Raw genomic sequence first — 21080 nt, 5'->3', positions numbered from 1 at the left:
GTACTTTGTCATTCATCAAAGCCTGAGTTAGACCGTTAGTTCTAACCGCACCAACACGAAGCTTCTATAAATACCTTGTGCTGGTGATGTTAGAAAGCACTTTGGCTTTTTGGCTTGATACTTGGATTTTCAAGCGTCACCCTAGTTTATGGTGACCTGATTAAGTATAGTATTTATTCTTATCAGTTTAATATCTGATATAAAGAATTAAATTATTTTTCTTGAAGGGCTTCGTTACCCGCATGCCAAGGGCTTTGGTGGGGCAGGGTAATACTCAAAAATTAAAACTATTTTCTATAGGATAATTTTCTTTCCCTACATTGCCCCATGATATAAAGGGTCCAACTCACGCAAAGCGAGTACGCGATCGGTAGTATAAAAGAAAGAATGAGTACAACATTGATCATTATAAACCATTCATGAAATAAAACATAACATAATTAATTGTTTCATAAAATTAATTTCATCTTTCATTAATTACTTTGGCGAGTAAATCATATGTGTACAATATTTAAAAAATTTATAAATAAATAAATAAATAGGCGTGCGCCCACAATGGTTCATATTGTTTTTTTCATAAACCTTTCTAAAAATCTTATATTAGAGTTGCCCAGGGAGCATATTGTACTAGCTATAAGCTATAACTATTATAAAATTATAGTAGTTACAACACCTAATCAAAATTTACTCGTTAGATTGATAAAGTTTAAGGGTATTAATGTTAAAATCAGAGGACTGCTTTATTGGTGTTTCTAATAAAAAGAGGTTTTTTTTAAAAAAAAATGTTTATTTACCTTTTTAGTATTTTTAAAAAATAAAAAATAAAAAATAAATAAAAAGTTTCTTGAGACTTGAGGGAGTCCACCTCCCTATTCCCCTGCAATAATATAAATCTTCTTTACTAGTAAACATGGCTTCATTGTCTTGCTTCTCGCTGTTGGTCTCTCTCGCTTCCCCACACATCTTCGTGCCCTTCGCCTCCTCGTCTCCGCCATGGATGAAGAATATGACGTCATCGTCTTGGGTACCGGCCTCAAGGAATGTATCCTTAGCGGTCTTCTCTCCGTCGATGGCCTCAAGGTCTACTCTCGCCTTCCTTTTGCCGGGCTTTGACCCGATTGCTTGATTTCGATCTATCTTTTGCTCATCGAGTGGCTAGGAAAGCAGTCTCTGTGATCAAAAGTTGAGCTTGGTGTTTCCATGGCCTGGAAGACTTGATCTGTGTTGCAGATTGAAGAAGTTGTCGCTGGTAGTTGGATTTGACTTGAAAAGTTGGATCTTGATGCCTTATGTTGAGTGGGTTGGGCATTTACCTGATCTAGACTTCGGTTACTTGTTTTGACTTAGTAGCTGGAGCGAAATTCTAGGTCATATTCATTGGATCAGTACATGGTTTGCTGGATCCTTTGGTCTTCTTGCCCTGATGTTGCTAGATAGAACCAGATTGCTTCCCAAGTTTATGGTTCTAGATCTACTTTACTCTCTAATATGTTGGGTGCGCCCCTTTTGACCTGAGTTTCGCTTACTTGTTCTGATTCTAGGTAACTGCCGTAGGATCAGTAGGTCCTTTCGATTTCCCTGATTTGAAATTGAATGGTCAGACATGAAAGATATGGTCGTTTGTGGAATTCTGTTTGGGCTTGTTCAAATCGATCTATGCCACACCAAACTCTACTCTTGCTGGGAGTTTGATATCACATCAGTCGGTTACTCTTATGCTATCCCATGTAGAAAGACCTCCTGCGTGAATAATCAGACTATATATATATATGAATCATCTCACAAATAATTAATTTAAAATTGTATGTTCATCCCCACCCATAGATCCACCACCAAGAGAAAGTTTGTCTATTGTTGATATGTTTACTGTATGATTGAATTAGTTATGCCTTTTATTGTTCTTATTTCCAATTGCCTTGCTGCTTTATTCCGCCAATTTACATCTTTGTCTCACAGAATATCTATAGCTTATGTTAGTAGGATATAAGTAGTTTGTATCAAAATAAAAAGATATGCACTTTCTTGTTTGAAAACCATGAGATACTCTGGAATATTTGATATGTTATATAAATTCAATGTCAATTGTACTTCAATGTTGGCAGGTTCTGCATATGGATAGGAATGATTACTATGGTGGGGAGTCGAGCTCACTCAATCTTATTCAGGCAAGAAGAACTAAACTCTTATCACACTAGGTGTTTTAGTCCAAAGGATGATCCTTCAGTTTGATTGAATCTTTTACTATCATTATTAAGGAATACCTAAGTATGATTGTGACATTTTTTCCATCCCTTCTTTTTGCACCCTCATATTAAAAGGACAATAGTTTTCATTTTCTGAGAAAGATAAATGATAGAAATGATTATATGGTTACCTCATTCATAGTGAAGGATAATGAATGTAGGAGAAAATGTACTTTGTGGGCATTGTCTAAAATATTATCTTGAAGAAGTACTAGAATGACAATATTATGTTTGTTACCTCTTGCTAAGCATAATAAATTTCCTCTTTTTTTGTCCAGCTCTGGAAACGATTCAGGGGTAGTGATAAGCCTCCATCAGATCTAGGGCCTAGCAGAGATTACAATGTTGATATGATTCCAAAGGTTTACTTCTTATTCACTCTTTTTTTTAAAAGAAAAAAAAAACTTGTGCTCAAACATTGTCTTCAGTGGAAGCCATTTTTTTATTCACTAGGAAAAATTTTGGTGCTTAAATCTTCTTGGAATGTTCCTCTTGTTGATCTTTAAATTAACATGCATTATATTGTATGTCTAGTTTATGATGGCTAATGGTACTTTGGTGCGCACGCTTATACATACTGATGTCACAAAATATTTATCTTTCAAAGCTGTCGACGGGAGCTATGTCTTTAATAAAGGAAAGGTATGCCTTTTCTCTTCTTTATTGTTTGCATCCATTGCTTGATTGTTATTTTGTCAATTATTGGCCTATGGTAATGCTTACATCCAATTTTTGTGTTCTTTATAATTGGATAGATTCACAAGGTTCCTGCCACTGATATGGAGGCACTGAGATCACCATTAATGGGATTGTTTGAGAAGCGTCGAGCTCGGAAATTCTTTATATATGTCCAAGAATATAAAGAGAATGATCCAAAAACTCATGAAGGATTGGACCTCACTAGAGTGACTACGAAAGAACTTATCTCGTGGGTTTCATGCTATTTTTCATTGAATGAAGTTCCATCTAGGAAATTGCTGTTTTTCATTAGCAAATTTTTATATCATTCATACAAAATTCATGTCGTATTTGTCATCACTTATTACTATATTTTACTTTCCTTGGTTTTCTGGGCAAGAAACTATTGTCATTGCTTGCAAAAGTCACGTTTTTTTTCAACTTTTCTCATTCATTATTGTTATGTTTTTTTTCCTTTGTAACATAGATATATGATTTGAAGTTGGTTTGGATTTTAAGCAAACACTAAATAGATATCTGTTCATACAACTTGGCTGACTCCTGCACTAGTAATTAACTCTGACTTTCTCTGTGTTGTTTAGAAAATATGGTTTGGATGACAACACGATTGACTTCATTGGCCATGCCTTGGCACTTCACAGAGACGATAGATATCTGTATGAACCTGCACTTGATACTGTGAAGAGGATGAAGGTAAATGCTATCAGCAGCCAGCAACCACTATGTGGAGTTCTTTCACAACTAACTCTTATCTTTTATTCTGTTAGTTTTTTGATAGTGGATTCCTTATTAGTTTTCAACTTTAACAAGCGATTTTCTGAATTATTAAATGGAATGCAGAATAATACCTGTCTTCTGTAAAGCTCAATGCCGACAAAATTTATCTTTCATTGGTTGAGCAGAAACCAAACACTAGGGGGTTTCGAAGCAATCTCTACATAACGATTTAAATGGATGACAGTGCTAAAATTACCAACCCCTCAATTTTTAAAATGCTTACCTACTGGTTCTGTATTGTTTAAAAGTGGGAAATAGTGATTAGTGATAATCATATTGATTTACTTTGTATTTTTGGTGTGTTGCTGGAATTTATTTCTAATTTTAATTTTTGGCCTCTTTCGGTGATAGCTGTATGCAGAGTCGCTAGCACGATTCCAAGGAGGTTCGCCATATATCTATCCATTATATGGTTTAGGAGAGCTACCTCAGGTTGGTCACGAATGCCTCAGTTATGTTATAAGGAATATATTTCTGATTCTAGCGTTGTTGTTGGATACAGGCTTTTGCACGCCTAAGTGCAGTTTATGGTGGGACATACATGTTGAATAAACCAGAATGCAAGGTGTGCTTTCTTGTTACTTCATACTTATCATAAAGTTAATAACTATGAAGTCAGAAAGCAAAATCTTTGATGCTTAATCGTGGCTTGTGCATTATGGCGAATCTTGCTTGACTTCATACAGGTTGAATTTGATCTGGAAGGAAAAGCTTGTGGTGTAACTTCTGAAGGGGAAACAGCTCGATGCAAGAAAGTTGTCTGTGATCCTTCCTACCTACTAAACAAGGTAGAGTTCTTGTTGATTCACATTGAAGTAGAAATCATACATTTGATATTTTCTTCAATGAACAAAGAGCCAGTTTCTTCGATAAATAATTGTGCTTACTGTCATATGATAGTTTACTTGAGAGAAATTTCGACAATGAATAATTTCTTGCTAACAAGCTTTCAATTTGTAGGCTAGGAAGGTAGGGAAGGTTGCAAGGGCAATTGCTATTATGAGCCATCCTATCCCGAATACAGATGAGTCTCATTCGGTACAAGTTATCTTGCCGCAGAAGCAACTTGGACGCAAGTCTGACATGTGAGTCCTCAGAGAACATAGTATCACTAATACCATAGACATCGAATTCTATCCTATATTTTATGATCTTCATTTATCTCGGTTTGGCAGGTATCTCTTTTGTTCTTCTTACTCTCACAACGTTGCTCCTAAAGGGAAATTCATCGCATTTGTCTCAGCAGAAGTTGAGACTGATCGGCCTGAGCTGGAACTAAAGCCTGGTATCGATCTTCTTGGACTGGTAGATGAGTTGTTTTTTGAAACTTATGATAGGTATGAGCCTGTCAATGAACCGTCACTCGACAATTGCTTTATCTCAACTGTAAGTGTCAATGATGCATTTTTGGTTCTTCGATTCCATATGTTTGTTTACTTTTTTTTAACAAGCCTAATCATTGGCAGAGTTATGATGCTACGAGCCATTTCGAATCGACTGTCATGGATGTACTGTCGATGTATACCATGATCACTGGAAAGGTAAAGTCAGTGTAATAGTTTGGGACTTGCATCTCAATCCCGATTCCCAATAGTTACTTCTTTTGTTTTTCTATTGCGATAAATAGCTGCTGTCCTGCAGGAAAAAGTCCTTGAATATTTTTGAGATATCGAACAAGTTCTTATCGTCTTCTTTCTCCCTGCAGGCTCTTGATCTCAGCGTTGATCTCAGTGCTGCTAGTGCTGCTGAAGAATATTGACGACCTCCTCCTGTGCGTGTTTAACTTATCTCGATCGAGCTCTATTTCCCCTCGCACGATTGCTATGATTTGCCTTTGTATGGTTGTTTAAATGCTCAAGTAGTTTGAGACTTTCTGAAATGTTCAAGGTACTAATCACTCAGAATGGTCTAAAACACCAGCCATGACTTATATTTTTGTTGTATTACAGTTTTTTTTATATCAGTTCTTGTTTGAAATATCATAAGAATTGTGGTATCAAATAGCTTCTATTTTTATTTTATAGTTGTTTGTTTATCTGACTAACAATAATAATTAAGTCTTTATCTTATTAATTAAAATTGATTATATAAATCGTGCTACGGATTTGATTCTCCATTATATCTTTATTTATATTTAAACAAATTTTACTGTATTTACGGTTGCTAAACACCCTTTCATAATTTTATTCTAAAATTACCTTTTGATCTAATGTTGTTAAAGAAGTTATCGGATAGCTTTTATAATATATAGCAGGTAGTTTCTACGTGTAGAATAATCAGGTTGAAGCTACACAACAATTGCTATGATGTATTTATGATGAATTTAGAATTTAAGATTTAATAAGTATACCATGTAAAAGCTACCTAAGTAGTTGCTATAGCATATTTAAAATGATTTTAAGATTTAAAATTTATATTGTGTAAAAGTTATCCAATAGTTATTACAATATGTAAAAATTGTTCGGTAGTTATTACAATATATAAAAATTACTCAGTAATTGTTATAATATGTCTAATGTTAGTTTATGATTTATAATATGTCTAGTGTTAGTTTATGATTTATGATTTAGAATATATGATATCTAAACTCTATTTTATCAACAACCTATTTACCAATTTGGTCAAAAGAAATATTTAAGATTCATCAAAATAACAGTTGTAAAAGCTATGCTATTTTGATATAATAATATTTAGATATCATAAATTCTAAATATTAAACTTGAAATCATAAATCTTAAATTCACACTATATAAATTCTAAATATTAAACTTGAAATTATAAATCTTAAATTCACACTATATACGTTATAGCAAATCTATACATTGTAATAGTCGTAGTAAGTATTCGCTTCTACATGTTTTAATAATTATTAGATAATTTCTACGTGATATAAATCATATATCTGAAAATATTATTATAACTACCGGATAGTTTTTACAAGTTAGAGTAACTCCCCAATAATTGCTACATATTCTATAAGCTATCTAATAACTTTTACAATAACACGAAAATTTTCAGTAATTTTGGAATAAAATTATGGAAGAAGCACCTAATTGAATTTTAAACAAAAAAAAAAAAAATCCTTTTTTGATTTATCTAGGAGATTTAAAAAAAAAACAGTGGAGAAAGGAGTCAATAGAAAGATGTGTTAATGTGTTGATAGGGTTCGATGTATCTGAGGCCTGAGTTTAGTCTGTCTATTTTTTAGCCTGCTAGGTTATATCTGGCATAGTCTGCCTTAAGCCGTGTCGACCGCTCAGCGGGCCTGAACCTGATCGAGCTGTGCCTGGGCAAACCGACGCTCAAACTTGGTAAGCACAAATTCATGAAGAGTATCCTGAACAATTGAACATTAAAGCATTCTAAGAGGAGATTCATGTAACCGAAAAATGGTTCAACCCCACGAGATTAACAAACCACAAATTGTATGGTTTAACTGGATATACTCATCACAGCTACTATTTATTTCGAAAGCGCAAAACAAAAGTTAAAGGTTTCTTCTCGATTCGAATCCTGAAGGACACACCAGAGTCTGAGTGAACTCGCATCAGTTTCTCTGGCTTCCTGTTGAACATACAAAAGGATCAGTTGTTCTATCGAATATTGTGTTATTGTCAGATTAAACGATCCATCGATGAGAGGAGATCACCAACCTAAAGTTTTGTCCTCCCACCAGTAGAGGAACCTGAGATTTGCAGCTTGTTTATCGATCTTGTAGAGTTGCTTCCAATGCTCAGCAACTTCCATTCCGAGGACACCCCCACAGAGAGCTCCGAATCCAGTAGCCAAAACAAAACCTATGATCATCTCAAATGTATAAGAGAACCAACTGAGAACCCCTATAATTCATGAAAACACATGTTTTGATAGACTAGGAAAGAAGTACTTGTTCCATTGACGTTCAGGAACTACTCAGAGGCGTAACCAAAAGAAAACCAGTGGTCGTCTCAAATGTATAAAAGAACCAACTGAGAGCCACTATAATTCATAAAAACACATGTTTCGATAGACTAGGAAAGAAGTAGTCGTTCCATTGAGGTTTAGGAACTACTCAAAGGCGTGGACAAAACGAAATCTACGCTCAAATGTATCAAAGAACTAGCTGAGAGCCTTTATAATCAAACAAAAACACATGTTTCCACAGACTAGGAAAGAAGTAATTGTTCCATTGCGGTTTAGGAACTACTCAAAGGCGTGGACAAAACGAAATCTACAATCTATCTCAAATGTACCAAAGAACTAGCTGAGAGCCTTTATAATCCACAAAAACACATGTTTCGATAGACTAGGAAAGATGTAATTGTTCCATTGCTGTTCAGGAACTATTCAAAGGCGTAACCAAAACAAAACCTACGATCTATCTCAAATGTATCAAAGAACTAACTGAGAGCCTCTATAATCCATAAAAACACATGTTTCGATAGCCTAGGAAAGAAGTAATTGTTCATTGCTGTTCACAAACCACTCAAAGGTGAAGCCAAAACAAAACCTACAATCGTCTCAAATGTGTCAACAAACTAACTGAGAGCCCCTATAATCTATAAATACACATGTTTTAACAGACTAGGAAAGAAGTAATTGTTCCATAGCTGTTCAGGAACTATTCAAAGGCGTAGCCAAAACAAAACCTTTGATCTATCTCAAATGTATCAAAGAACTAACTGAGTGCCTCTATAATCCATAAAAACACATGTTTCGATAGCCTAGGAAAGAAGTAATTGTTCATTGCTGTTCAGAAACTGCTCAACGGCAATCTTTGACATGCAGGTGATATGGTTACTAAAATGAAATGCTGTAAGAATTTTTTTGCCGCCAGGAATTGTTGTGAAGAGTAAAACATTACCATGTGGACTCTTTGAGTATTTTAACGAAACTCCACCTAGATGTGCACCACCAAGTAGAGCTCCAGCCACTGCATACTTCCTAGATTCCCTTATTGCTTGCAACTGAAAAGGGAAGATTAATCAATTCATTATGTAGATAAATAAATAAATAGTTTGTAGCTTCATAATCACAGCAAGTAAATTCTTCCAAATATTTTCCATATCTATATAGCAATATCTCAAGTTGTGCTTTCACTTCAAAATCATGCTTATGAACATGTCAGAAATGACGAAGATAATATAAATGGAGCAGCCAGTTTGTTACTTCTTATCAAGCACGTAGTGAGTATTGACCTCAGAGTTAGAAAGAATTGATGCAGTGAATGAATAATTTAAAATAGGTGTTCATAGATTGCCCTAGAAAAATACAGTTGAATATCGATTTTGTAAAAAAAAAATATATCCAAACAAGCACTCAATAACATAGATGAGAGATCTAGTTTTTTTTTAAAAAAAAAAATCGTAGACAAGACAGCATTCCCCATTGCTAGAATCAAGTTAAAGTAAACTTAAAAACAATAGAGAACCAAAAACTCATCAAGGAAGCTAAAGATCGGAAGTTTGCATGTCGAAATAGTAGATTCATTACCTAAAACCAAACAGTAATGAAGTTAATGGAGGTACAAAAAATTCGGGCCTTTTCGTATCCCCAAATCCAAGATAATATAGAAGATGCAGAATACCTACAACCCAAAACCAGATCGCCGAGGATCTACCACCAATTCGTCTCCCAAGAAAAAGAATATCACCGAAACAAAAACCACCAGGAAGAGAAGATGAGAAAAGGAATAGCCTAGCGGTTACCTGAGGACCATAGATCGGATCGGAGGCGATGAACTCCTCGACATCGGCGTCGGTCCACTTAGGAAGCGGCTCCTTGCGCCCCAAGGTCTTCTTGTAGTAGTCTAAGAAGGAAAAATTGCTCTTCCAGTGCTCCTTCACCCCCTCGAAGTGTCTCCAGAGGAACCCTAACGGCGACGAGTCCGAGCTCTCTGCCATCGCCCAAGAACTCTGCGGGATCGGTAGGCGAAGCACAGGAAAAGGAGGAGGTCTTTAAGGTGCTTAAGATGCCCCGATGGAACACCTTAAAATTTTTATCACGGCCGCTACATCGGCAGTTCTGTTAAATAGGCTTCCGAAACATATATAAAGATTTCGTTTTATAGTCAAAACAATAAATCCAAATTGATAAAGACTATAATATTTAAATTATTAATTTTAATTTGTACATGTAAAAGATTTCAGTTTAAGATTGTTTTTTTGGTAAAAAAAAAAAAATTAAAATGCCCCCATGCAGGATCGAACTACAGACCTTCAGTTTACAAGACTGACGCTCTACCACTGAGCTATAGGGGCCAATTGACTTTATTTGCCAATTAATAATAAATAAATATTATTATTTATTATTAAATTATCCACAAACATAAGCAACCAATTTATTTTGGAAAAAATAAAATAAAGAGGAAAATTTGCTCAACTGCAAAATATGCAACTATCTTATTGCTCAATTTTCATAATACAGAAGAGTGAAGATTTACAATGTTGTTTTCTGGTAACTTGAATGAGTTCGATGAGAAGGAGATAGGATCGGCTTGGTTCAACTTATGTCAGACCTGCATTTCAGCACAAACCTATCTTGTCTAGTAAATGAATCTAGACGGATACAAAATTTATCAAAATAGGTGAGACCAGTTCAACAAGGTGATTGACCTAGTTGAACCCACATTCTTCAACCAAAACTAGAGACTGCTTCCTTGCTTGTCTCTGGTTCAACCGGTGTTTCTGATCCAGCAAAGCTTGGCGCTTTTGGAGTCAGGCCAAGGATTGTAAACATCGACTGGTCAGCATCATAATCATTGTTTGGTGTCGTTAACAGTTTTTCTCCCGTGAAGATAGAGTTGGCCCCAGCCATGAAGCAGAGTGCTTGTTCGGGCATGGAGAACCGCACCCTCCCTGCTGATAGTCTCACCATTGCCTTTGGCATTATGATGCGAGCGGTTGCAATCATCCGAATCATCTCCCATATTTCAACAGGCTGAAGAGAGCAAGATTTAGTAAATATGAAAGTAACAATACTAGATGTGAAGAAACCAATTGTATTGTAATCCATAGAACACTATTTCATCTTTCGGTTATCTACAATAAGTGTTCTATGTTGCGACATTATGGCAAAAAAGTTAAGCTACAACTGAAGATTTGAGTCAATAGAAGAGTATGTCTACTACTCTATGGACAATAGTTCTAATTCTAGGAATTTGAATCTTTTTCTTCAATCATTGGCAAGAACTAATAATTCAAGTTTCAACCAAATTAATTGTTTTGATTAGCTATATTTTAGTAGATGATAAGTAAAAACAAGTAAGAGAAACTAGGATCGACGCTACAGAAGCAATAAATAAGAATATTTACTTTCATATTCTCGTACTTTTACTCTTTAATAACTTGGGATCTAACCCTGTAGAGATGACAAATTTGATTCCTATACAGCATTTAACTAAAAACGTAGGCGAGTGATAATTTAGTTAGATCGAATAATGCATCTGTATGCAAAAATCAATGTAAACAAACCAACTTTCAGGCAATGGTGCAGTGAAGAATACTAGTTCAATGCAAAACACAAGTATAGAGAGAAGAAACAACTACAGTTTGGTGAGTTATAGTACACCTTTTGATCTTGAAGAGGTGTACCCTTGACTGCAACCAAAGCATTGATAGGAACACTCTCAGGGTGTGTAGGGAGTGTCGCTAGGGTGTGCAAAAGTCCTACGCGATCCTCCTGGGATTCTCCAAGACCTATAATACCTCCTATTTCAACAAAAAAAAAAGTATATAACTAGGCAAGAAACAATGGAGTTTAGGTCTCAAAATCACTGAACATTAAGCAGCCAAGTTCTCCAACTAACTTGTTTGAATGAAGGATAGTAAACAATGACTCAATCATATGGAACTAAACGAACTTTTGCTAGTCGCAACATGATCAACCTATATCCAATATAGGAAAAATAGCTAGAGCTTCTAGAATATGTTAATAAGGTTGAATCCTTTATACATCAAAGATGGATTTTGCCCCATGTAAACAAAAATTGTATTACCTGAACATATACTGATTCCTGCATCACGGACATGTTCAAGTGTTTTCAATCGCTCGTCATAAGATCTAGTGGTTATGATGTTGGGGTAATACTCCCTTGAAGTATCTAAATTGTGATTGTAAGCTGTGAGGCCTGCTTGCTTAAGCTCCTCTGCTTGTTGTTTCTCTATCATGCCCAAGGTACAGCATACCTCCATACCCATAGCCCTACAAGCGTTGAGACACATCAGATGAACTTATTTAAGGGAAACAATCAAATAGAATTTAACCAAATTACATGAACAGAATGTACGTATTCAACACAGCTAATGAGATCTATGAATGCATAAGCACGTACAATGAACCTAAAAAAAATTCAAGTAATGGAAAAGGTACTATGTGCGAACTTATGTATACAATAAATGAATGTTTCAACAAGTGATAACAAATTCACAGGCGACATCATCATTTGAGCTGTGAAGAGTAGAAATGACCAAGAAACATTCTGCCACGTTTCAAGAGAAACTGATCGCAAATTTGCAAGTGATACAACCGACCACTTCAACATGAGGCGTGAAGAGTAAAATCACAAATGGAAATCCTTACGAGTATTTGTGCTGGTAATGCAACCACCATCAACAGAGTTAAAGAGTATAATCACTCAAGAATACATCCATCTTAGAAACAGTTGTGCAACATGCAAATATCCATTCTTTTCTACAAATACAAATATTTAGTGACATATGAAAGTCTAATATTCCACACCTTATTTCCTTCACATATTCAAGGATCTGGTTGAAGTTGGTCTTTCTACCAATGGTATCTCTCCATGCAGCACCCATGCAGAAACGTGTGCTTCCAGCTTCTTTCTTTTGCCTGTGAATAGCAAAGAGGAACAGCTTTCTTTTAATAATAGACAGTGATGGTTCACACGTTTCCAACCTAGAAGCAATAACCAGAATTTTGTCTTTCCAAAAAAAAAAAGGTGTTGAATTACAACATTACTTGGTAGATTATACACTTGAAACCTTTGTTAATCTAATGTTCGTATCAGAGCATGCCTAAATCTTAACAAGGATAAAATTATTTGCACGTGAAAAGACAAACATGTGAACCCATTGACTCATGCCAATATATGGCCTAGAGAGGATCACATCCTGATAAATTCATTGTTAAACAAGTCATAGATGCATGCGTCAAAATTTGCTGAACCAAGGCGCTTTAAATACAGATAGGACCATTAAATAAAATGGTAGAAATAGGGAAGAGCCTCTACTTTGAAAATTATACTAGGGTTGAATTGGTCAACCCTAGAGTCACAGACTTTCAGGCCGAACCAGTTAGCAATCCAATTCAATCATGTATATTCTACCATTTCAACTGGACTGGATTAGTCTACATTTCCTGAAGGAACACATCATGGAACTGGTAAAGGAACATTCGAAATGTGTTCTTTTTTCTCCTGAAGGAACTTGCTAATTGGTTGAATGTACGAATAGTGACTACCAACAGCAGCTCAAAGGGCAGTGAATAGAGAAGCTAACCAAACACCTAAAGTTTAGTTGATGTATCTCAGTGAGTTACAGAAATGTGCAAATGTATACCATTTTTGCTGCCTCCATGACAGGGTCCTTGCCCACCAGCTTTTGGGCTTTCAAACCAGTAGCATACCTCGATGATTGGGGACAATATGAACAATCTTCACTACATCCACCAGTTTTTATGGATAGAAGAGTGCATTGCTGAACCTCTCGAAATTTATGACTTTGCCGATGAACTTGAGCCTACAATACCCAAAAACACATCTTGAATGATGAAAAAAAAAAAGATATGAGAAGATCGTAATCAAAGAGAAATAGTACGGTACAAGATAGAACAAGATTCTGAAATCGTTCAGTCTACATGCTAATGTGAATACACTTAATTTAATTGCCCCATTCATCCGTCCAGCCAAAATGACGAAAACGTCAATCAAAAACTGACTGAAAGAATCAAGTAGTTCAAATTCAAGTCGAGGTTCGACATGCTAAGGACATTGTGCGTACGCATTTGGGAGAAAGAAGGCAAGAGAAGGAAAAAAAAATAGTCATAAAATGATTAGAATAATGGAAAGAGGGGCAAGGAAGAGGACATACGCCATGGAAGAGAAGATCGAGGATGGGAGAATCGTAGATCGAATTGATCTCGTCTCTGCTCCAGTCGTTCCTGGGGCCGTCGCGGATGGTCCTCTCGGCCTCGACGGTGGCCGCGGAGGAAGCGAGGGTGGAGGAGGGGCGGCCAGTGACCGCCCTAGGGATGACGCCCGAGAGGAGTGTTCGGAGGAAGAACATCCTCGCCGCCAACGTTTCGCGTTCCTTCCTACTCTTATAGCGTCGGTCGTCGCCGGAGCTGAAGATATCAGACTCTCGAGTCTCGACTAACTAGGTATTTTTCAATATATAGAAAATTAATTTAAAATAATTAATTAAATTATATTTTCATACAAATTTCATGATAAAAAATAAAAAAACAGACCTCTTCCCTACTGTCCGTTAGTTATGGTATATTTGCCCCCGTGACTATAGTGCAACGATAGGGTATTTAGATTATCAATTAAACATTCGAGATTTGAGTCTTACGTATGATGAATTTGTAGAAATTTTTTTTTTAAATGAGGTATGCAACTAAAGGATGCTGAGCTCTTGGGCTGCCCGCTGCGAGCGCTTTCCGATTTATCCTGGTAGCTGGTGGGAAACTTCCGTGGGACCGGACCGGCCACCCCAGGCTCGACGTTACCCAGTCTGGTTAATCATTTTTTTTTGTTTGTTATGGTATATTTATAGGAATTTTTCCTCCGAATGAGAGACGTAATTAAAGGATGCTGAATTTTTTGTTTGGCTGCTACGTGCGCTTTCCGATTTACCCTAGTAGCTAGGGTTGTAAACAAGCCGAGCCGAGCCGAGCCGAGCCGAGCTTTGGGGTATTCAAGTTTGTTTGATAAGGTAATCAAGTCGAGTCGAGCCGAGCTTAAAATGAACCAAGCTTTTGAAATGAGTGTTCAAGCTTGACTTGGTTTATTTTTTATGAGCTTGAGCTTGTTTGAAACTTGGCTTGAGCTTGGTTCGTTTAGATGTTATCAAGCTATCAATTCAAGCTTGGCTTAAGCTTAGTTCAAACTTGATTCGTTTAGATGTTATCAAACTCTCAATTCAAGCTTGTTTGATTGTTTGAAATTTTTAATTGTTTGATTAGTTATTGAGCTTGATAATTTAAATTTATTTATTTATTTATTTATTTATTTATTTTATTATTTATTTAGTATATTGAAAAGAGTTTTATTAATGAATATGGTTTGTGAACATTGTTTACGAACGTTGTCCACTAATATTGTTCGCAAACGTTAATGAGCTGAACACATATGTATTCAAGCTTGTTTATTTAGCTTAACAAGTTGTTCAAACATATTTGTTTAATTAATCTTATATATATTGAACAAACATAAACAAGTTCTTACCAAACCGAACACAAAGTTTGTTCACGAACGCTTGGTTCATTTACAGTCCTACTAGTAGCCAGTGGTAAACTTCCGTAGGGCTGGGCCAGTCATCTCCAGGGATAATCAATGAGATTAATTGGGATTATTATTTTTTTTTAACTATGGTATCACAAAAAAAATGCTGAACTTCTAGATTGGCCGCCACGTGTGTTTCCCGATTTACCCTGATGGTCGTTGGAAAACTTCCCTGAGACCAAATCGGTTACCCAAGAAAAAGTCAATGAAGCTAACTGAATTTTTTTTTTTTTTTTCTTAGCTATGGTATCATGTTAAGATATCCATATTATGTTAGACATCTACTATTCAATTTCCATATATGGCGTATGAGAAAATTACGTGGAATCGGACTGATCACCTGAAGCTAGTAATTGGGTTTATCATTATTTATTATTATTATTATTATTAAAAATGATTTTTTTAAACTGCTCTTATATATTTCTTCGTAAAATATTTTTATTTTAGCATTATAATAGATATGATAATAATTACTATAACATCAGGTAAAATTACTTCAATTTTGATAAAAAAAAAATAGTTTAAAATTATTATTATTGCAACAATTCTAAAACTATGTTAAAATGGTTGCCGCAAGACATTATACTCTAATGGGATGAAAAATTGAGAATATCGGCTATTGAACAAGGAATCGTTCGTGCTTCTGAATTTGCCTAGCGGTCAATCTGGGGGAGAAAGTCGTCCACCTCCCAAACTAATTGGATTGAAGACCTAAATATCTAGATTATAAATTAAAAAAAAAAAAAGATAAAAGTCACAAGTGCATCCAATAACTTAGATTATAAATATAATAAAAAATAAAAAGACAAAAGTCACAAGTGCATTCATTTTATTGGAATTATCAAAGGACATACTTTTTATTACTTATTATCAAAATGTCTCATCCCACTTCCGTCTATTTTTATTTTCAAAATACCTTTTATTTTTGATAATATTGTAGCACTTATAGCTATTATATAATTGTAACTACTACAATTATGTAGCAATTATGATCCTATAATATAATATTAACCTTGATCGGAAATAAACTGCCAATATTATAATAGCCTGATAAATATTCATATTGCTAAAAGTACTCTAATATAGTGTTATATTAGTGTTGACTAGAGTTGAAGTGTCTATATTGTATCGCAATAGGCTGTCGCCCAATCCAAAACTCAGATGAATATCTAAAAATTGATATATATCATTTCAGTAAAAATGCAAGGAAATTTCAAGCTTGCAGTTATATATATATCAAATGATGGTAAAATTTGTGTTGCAATCTGTATTCTGTTGTGAAACTTACCCTCACAGTGTGTATGAGAAAAAACAATGAACCATGTTTCTGTCTACTTATCTAAAGATCATCTCACTGCTCTTCATTCTGTCAGTACCTACAAGAGAAAGCCTATCATGGTATGCATCTATGTATCCATAAGCATTCGACCCCGGAGGGCACTCGAGAGCGGCCTCGAAAACATGATGATGAATGCCATGAGAGTCGACAACATGACCACCTTTGTGGTCGTGGCCAGCAAGGCAAGCCTTCACGCATCCATAACGATGGATCAAACTCATCACCTCATCGCAGTTCCACAAGAGTGCTTCAATTGATGCTGCTTCGGGGTGCAAGGGAAGATGACAACATAGGACGACCTTCTGCTCGTTCTTGGAGGATCTTTGAAGGACATCTTCGAGCCAGAGCAATTGTTCTTTCCCAACAGCCCCATTGAACATAAGGAACCTCCTCTCGAGGCCTTCCATGCCGTTTGGACTGTTCTTATCCAAATTAGGATTCTTCATTTCCAAAATTCGCATAGCTTCCAGTGCATTTGGATGATCCTTTGGCCAGCCGATTGAACTAATGTCGTATGCATCCAGAATGACAAATCTGTACTCTGGACATGGCAAGAAGTCATAGTATGCACGGTCAGGAGCAGAGGGCACCTTCAGCAATGAGATCAGTTGGTGGCGAGGGAGATTGTATAGGCAGTGGTTGCCTATCATATGGTAGGTTGGTCCATTGAACCTCTCAAACTCCTCAACAACTTTCTGCACGGCACTGAGTGACTTGGCCTTAGGACAGAACCCATCGACAATGTCCCCAAAGTTGATCGAAAACTGGAGCTTCTTCAGATCATTCCATTGTTGCACTGCTCTTTGTAAAACCTGAATGCTTTCGCGGTAGTATCGAGGGATGCCAAGAAATGAGTGGCCGTTTGGAATATCAGCATATTGGACATCCGTTATAACCCCAAAGGAGAAAAGGGGCTGATCGGCATGGCCATTGATAGAATCACCTCCTGACGACATTTTGTAAGTAGTTTGTTATGAAAGAATTAGAGGCAGCTCTCCTAGGACAGATCCTGAATATATGATTGTTCCAAGAAAACTAATCATATTAGTATCTCATTGACAAAGGTTATAAGTAGAACAAATTTCAAAATTATGTTTGCAACAGTTTAAGGTGCTAAATCCATATGACTTCATACAATGCAGTAGAGTTATGCATGCTAAAACTTACGCTAACAAGGGGATTAAGGCTTATAACATTCTCAAAGCTATAAAGATATGTATGACTTCATTCGATGAAGTTCATATAGCTATTCATTAAAACAAGGGAATATACCAAATGGAAGAGTCGTAAAAGTATTTATAATAGGAAAGCTATTGATATGGGAAGACCATTTCCAAGTTCCATGAAATTCATAGCTGTGGAAAGAAGCACAATCTTTTGATTGTTAATACAAGATATAAGGTTCGCTATTACAAGTACACCTTTGATCATGACATACTGATTGTTTGTTGAGCCTAACAAATTGTGCGGAAGAACCATACTCCAAATTCAAGGGTGAAAAGGTTTAATAAATATTCTTGATGAAAAAAAATGAGTAAAAGACCCTAAAATATTTTTTAAAAAAATAGTTACGATCAAAAAACAATTCAGTTGTTGCGCGAAAGCTAGAAATTAGCTAAAGAAATTAAACATTGAAAGAAAGTTATATGGTACCAAAATTATTAAAACAAGGGGAAAATACCAAAGGGTATAGTTCTAAAAGTAATTATAATTGGAAAGTTACTGATATCGAAAGACCCTTTCCCGGTTCCATGAAATTCATAGCTATGGGAAGAAGCACAATCTTTTGATTGTTAATACACAATATAAGGTTCTCTACTACAAGTAGTACTATGCCTAAGCCCTACAAATTGTGCAAAAGGATCATATACCCAATTCAGGGGTGAAAAGATTTCATAAATGTTCCTTGATGAAAAAAAATATGAGTAAAAGATAGAAGGAAAAAAAACAGTTACAATCAAAATACAATTGCGTTGTTGCGTGAAACCTAGAAATTAACTAAAGAAATTGAACATTGATAGAAAGTTATATGGTACCGAAATTATTAAAACAAAGGGAAAATACCAAATGGTAGAGTTCTAAAAGTAATTATAATAGGAAAATTATTGATATCGAAAGACCATTTCCTGATTCCATGAAATTCATAGCTATGGGAAGAAGCACAATCTTTTGATTGTTAATAAAAGATTCACTACTACAAGTAGTACTACACCTTTGATCATGACATATTAATTGTTTGTTGAGCCCTATGAATTGTGCAAAAGTAGCATACTCAAAATTCAGGGGTGAAAATGTTTCATTTACGTTCTTGATGAAAAAAATAAAAGATCCTAAACTAGAAGAAATAAAAACAGTTACAACCAAAATACAATTCAGTTGTTGCGCGAAAGCTAGAAAATTGAACACCGATAGAAAGTTATATGGTACCAAAATTCTTAAAACAACGGAATATACCAAATGGAAGAGTCCCAAAAGTAATTATAATAGGAAAGCTATTGATGTCGCAAGACCATTTCCTGGTTCCATGAAATGCATAGCTATGGTAAGAAGCACAATCAAGTAGTACTACATCTTAGATTTGCTTGTTGAACCCTATGAATTGCGTGAAAGTAGAATACTCCAAATTACAATCAAGGGTGAATCAGTTTCATAAATGTTGTTGGGGAAAAAAAATATGAGTGAAAGATCCCAACAATTCAAAGTACATCAATGCATCAGGGCTCAATTATCTACAAAGAACCTAACCTTTTTAAAGATCATAAGATGCTTAAAACAAGATGAGTTTGCTCCATAAACACATCAAGCTTCTACCAAGTGAAGGATTTGGGGTTGAATCTAACGACAAAAATATAGAAATTGAGAATAGTTTGAGTAATAGAACCTAATCTGCCAGAAGGTGTTATTATCTCCTACAAGATCAAGTTCATAATAGCAACAAGATGATAAGATACTACAAAACTTCATCTAGAAATCGTTTTAAACTAAGTGAAATTAACACAGAGATCGTTCCTCTTCGAATGCAATGGCTAAATTGACGAAATGGAGCGATCGAAATCAATTTGAAAGAACAAAAATCAAAGATGAGTTTGCTCCATAAACACATCAACGATTCTACAAAGTAAAGGATTTAGGGTTAAATCTAGCGAAAAAAATAGAGAAAATGAGAATAGTTTGAGTAATAGAACCTAATCTGCAAGAAGGTGTTATTATCTCCTACAAGATCAAGTGCATAATAGCAACAAATGGTAAGATACTACAAATCTTCATCTAGAAATCGAGTTAAACTAAGCGAAATTAACACAGAGATCGTTCCTCTTCGAAATCAACGGCTAAATTGACGAAATGGAGCGATCGAAATCAATTTGAAAACAAAAAGAACAAAAACTAAAGATTTCCCTCACTAGACAGATCGGAATCCAGAAAAGAGAGAGATTGAGACCTTTTCTGATGATTGGGCCGCAGATCGATCAGGGTTGGGCGATTGGAGAAGAGACGCAGAAAAGTTGGGGACTCCTATCTCGTCATGGCGTCCAACGGGATCTCCCAATTCCATGTGGAAACGTGGAGCTGGAATTTATATATTTTTTAAATTCGAGATTCAAAAAATTATGGAATATATTAATTAAAAGAGTGTTTTTTATTTTTATCATTATAAAGATATCTTTTTTATATATATTAAAGCAACTTTAATTAGAATTTAAAAGTGTTTTGATTAAAATTATTCTAATTAAATCAATTTTAATTAAAATGACTATATATATATATATATATATTCTATGCAGTGTGCATATCGAAAAGAAAATATAAATTTTTTTGTATGCTTAATCCTTTCGATTTAAATTTTTTTTATGCTTAATCCTTTAACAATATATTAAGAGATAATATGTTCCCGACTCATTTCCGTGTCTGATTTTCACGATTAAGACGATTGGAATTGATCAAGGCACTCTAAGTGAAAAGTAATACCCCATTAAATTTCAGTCGCTCCGAATCATCTTAGTCAGGTAAATCAACCATAAAAATAAGTCAGATAGTCTATCACACCCCTTTTTCTATATATATATATATAAACGAATATTATCCTTTTTATGACGATCATGAGCTACAGTAAAGATAGCGAGCAGACGCATCCCTCTCTCTTCTGTAATTCTACATATAATCTTTTCTACAATTCTACATGCTATGCATGATACTGCTTTTAAAAAAAAAAAACAGCTTCACGCAATGCTGTTTTAAAATGCTTCACGCAATGCTGTTTTTAAAAAAACAGCACTGGAAAAAAAACAACACCAACACGGCTTTATTTTAATGAAAACAACGCCGCAGTTTTTTTTTAAAAAAAAAACAGCACTACGCCGTCCATATAAAATTGTAAAAGAGAAATTGCAAACATGACTTTATTTTAATGAAAACAACGCCACAGTTTGTTTTTAAAAAAAAAAACAGCACGACGCCGTCCATATAACATTGTAAAAGAGAAATTGCATACTAAATTACAGAAGAAAGAGAAACGCATCAG

The 21080-nt window shown here is 35.2% G+C and overlaps 4 protein-coding genes and 1 non-coding gene across 6 annotated transcripts; 1 reads left to right on the top strand and 4 right to left on the bottom strand.

Annotated features, from left to right (window-relative positions):
- The first annotated feature begins 896 nt into the window (after nt 1–896).
- On the top strand, nt 897–5701 carry LOC121971412 (guanosine nucleotide diphosphate dissociation inhibitor 1-like). The gene is made up of 13 exons (XM_042522672.1): nt 897–1080; nt 2103–2165; nt 2522–2605; nt 2778–2885; nt 2999–3171; nt 3524–3635; nt 4071–4151; nt 4222–4284; nt 4406–4507; nt 4680–4804; nt 4895–5105; nt 5186–5260; nt 5425–5701. The coding sequence occupies exons 1-13, from the start codon at nt 994–996 to the stop codon at nt 5476–5478; spliced, it is 1338 nt and encodes a 445-aa protein (XP_042378606.1). The 5' UTR covers nt 897–993; the 3' UTR covers nt 5479–5701.
- Nucleotides 5702–7071: 1370 nt separating this feature from the next.
- LOC121971411 (succinate dehydrogenase subunit 6, mitochondrial-like) lies at nt 7072–9699 on the bottom strand. Its single transcript, XM_042522671.1, has 4 exons — nt 9407–9699; nt 8563–8665; nt 7373–7516; nt 7072–7283 (listed from the first exon to the last, which is right to left on the bottom strand). Exons 1-4 carry the CDS (start codon nt 9599–9601, stop codon nt 7267–7269), a joined length of 459 nt encoding a protein of 152 aa, XP_042378605.1. The 5' UTR covers nt 9602–9699; the 3' UTR covers nt 7072–7266.
- A 187-nt stretch (nt 9700–9886) lies between these two features.
- On the bottom strand, nt 9887–9958 carry TRNAT-UGU. The gene has a single exon. It is a non-coding gene; the product is annotated as a tRNA-Thr (tRNA).
- Nucleotides 9959–10070: 112 nt separating this feature from the next.
- Nucleotides 10071–14078, bottom strand: LOC121971409 (biotin synthase, mitochondrial-like). 2 transcript variants are annotated; one of them, XM_042522669.1, is made up of 6 exons: nt 13808–14078; nt 13277–13456; nt 12438–12541; nt 11695–11900; nt 11268–11407; nt 10071–10637 (listed from the first exon to the last, which is right to left on the bottom strand). In XM_042522669.1, the coding sequence occupies exons 1-6, from the start codon at nt 14000–14002 to the stop codon at nt 10332–10334; spliced, it is 1131 nt and encodes a 376-aa protein (XP_042378603.1). In that variant the 5' UTR covers nt 14003–14078; the 3' UTR covers nt 10071–10331. The 2 variants fall into 2 exon arrangements, with proteins under 2 accessions (XP_042378603.1, XP_042378602.1); XM_042522668.1 differs by having other exon boundaries at nt 12438–12548; nt 13344–13456.
- Nucleotides 14079–16411: 2333 nt separating this feature from the next.
- LOC121971410 (manganese-dependent ADP-ribose/CDP-alcohol diphosphatase-like) lies at nt 16412–20112 on the bottom strand. Its single transcript, XM_042522670.1, has 2 exons — nt 20001–20112; nt 16412–17570 (listed from the first exon to the last, which is right to left on the bottom strand). The coding sequence occupies exon 2, from the start codon at nt 17515–17517 to the stop codon at nt 16558–16560; it is 960 nt and encodes a 319-aa protein (XP_042378604.1). The 5' UTR covers nt 17518–17570; nt 20001–20112; the 3' UTR covers nt 16412–16557.
- Nucleotides 20113–21080: the final 968 nt, after the last annotated feature.

This window comes from Zingiber officinale, chromosome 4A, assembly GCF_018446385.1.
Source record: "Zingiber officinale cultivar Zhangliang chromosome 4A, Zo_v1.1, whole genome shotgun sequence".
NCBI lineage: Eukaryota > Viridiplantae > Streptophyta > Magnoliopsida > Zingiberales > Zingiberaceae > Zingiber > Zingiber officinale.
The sequence above is the reverse complement of the archived record's forward strand: the minus strand, read 5'-3'. Positions and strand labels throughout refer to the sequence as shown.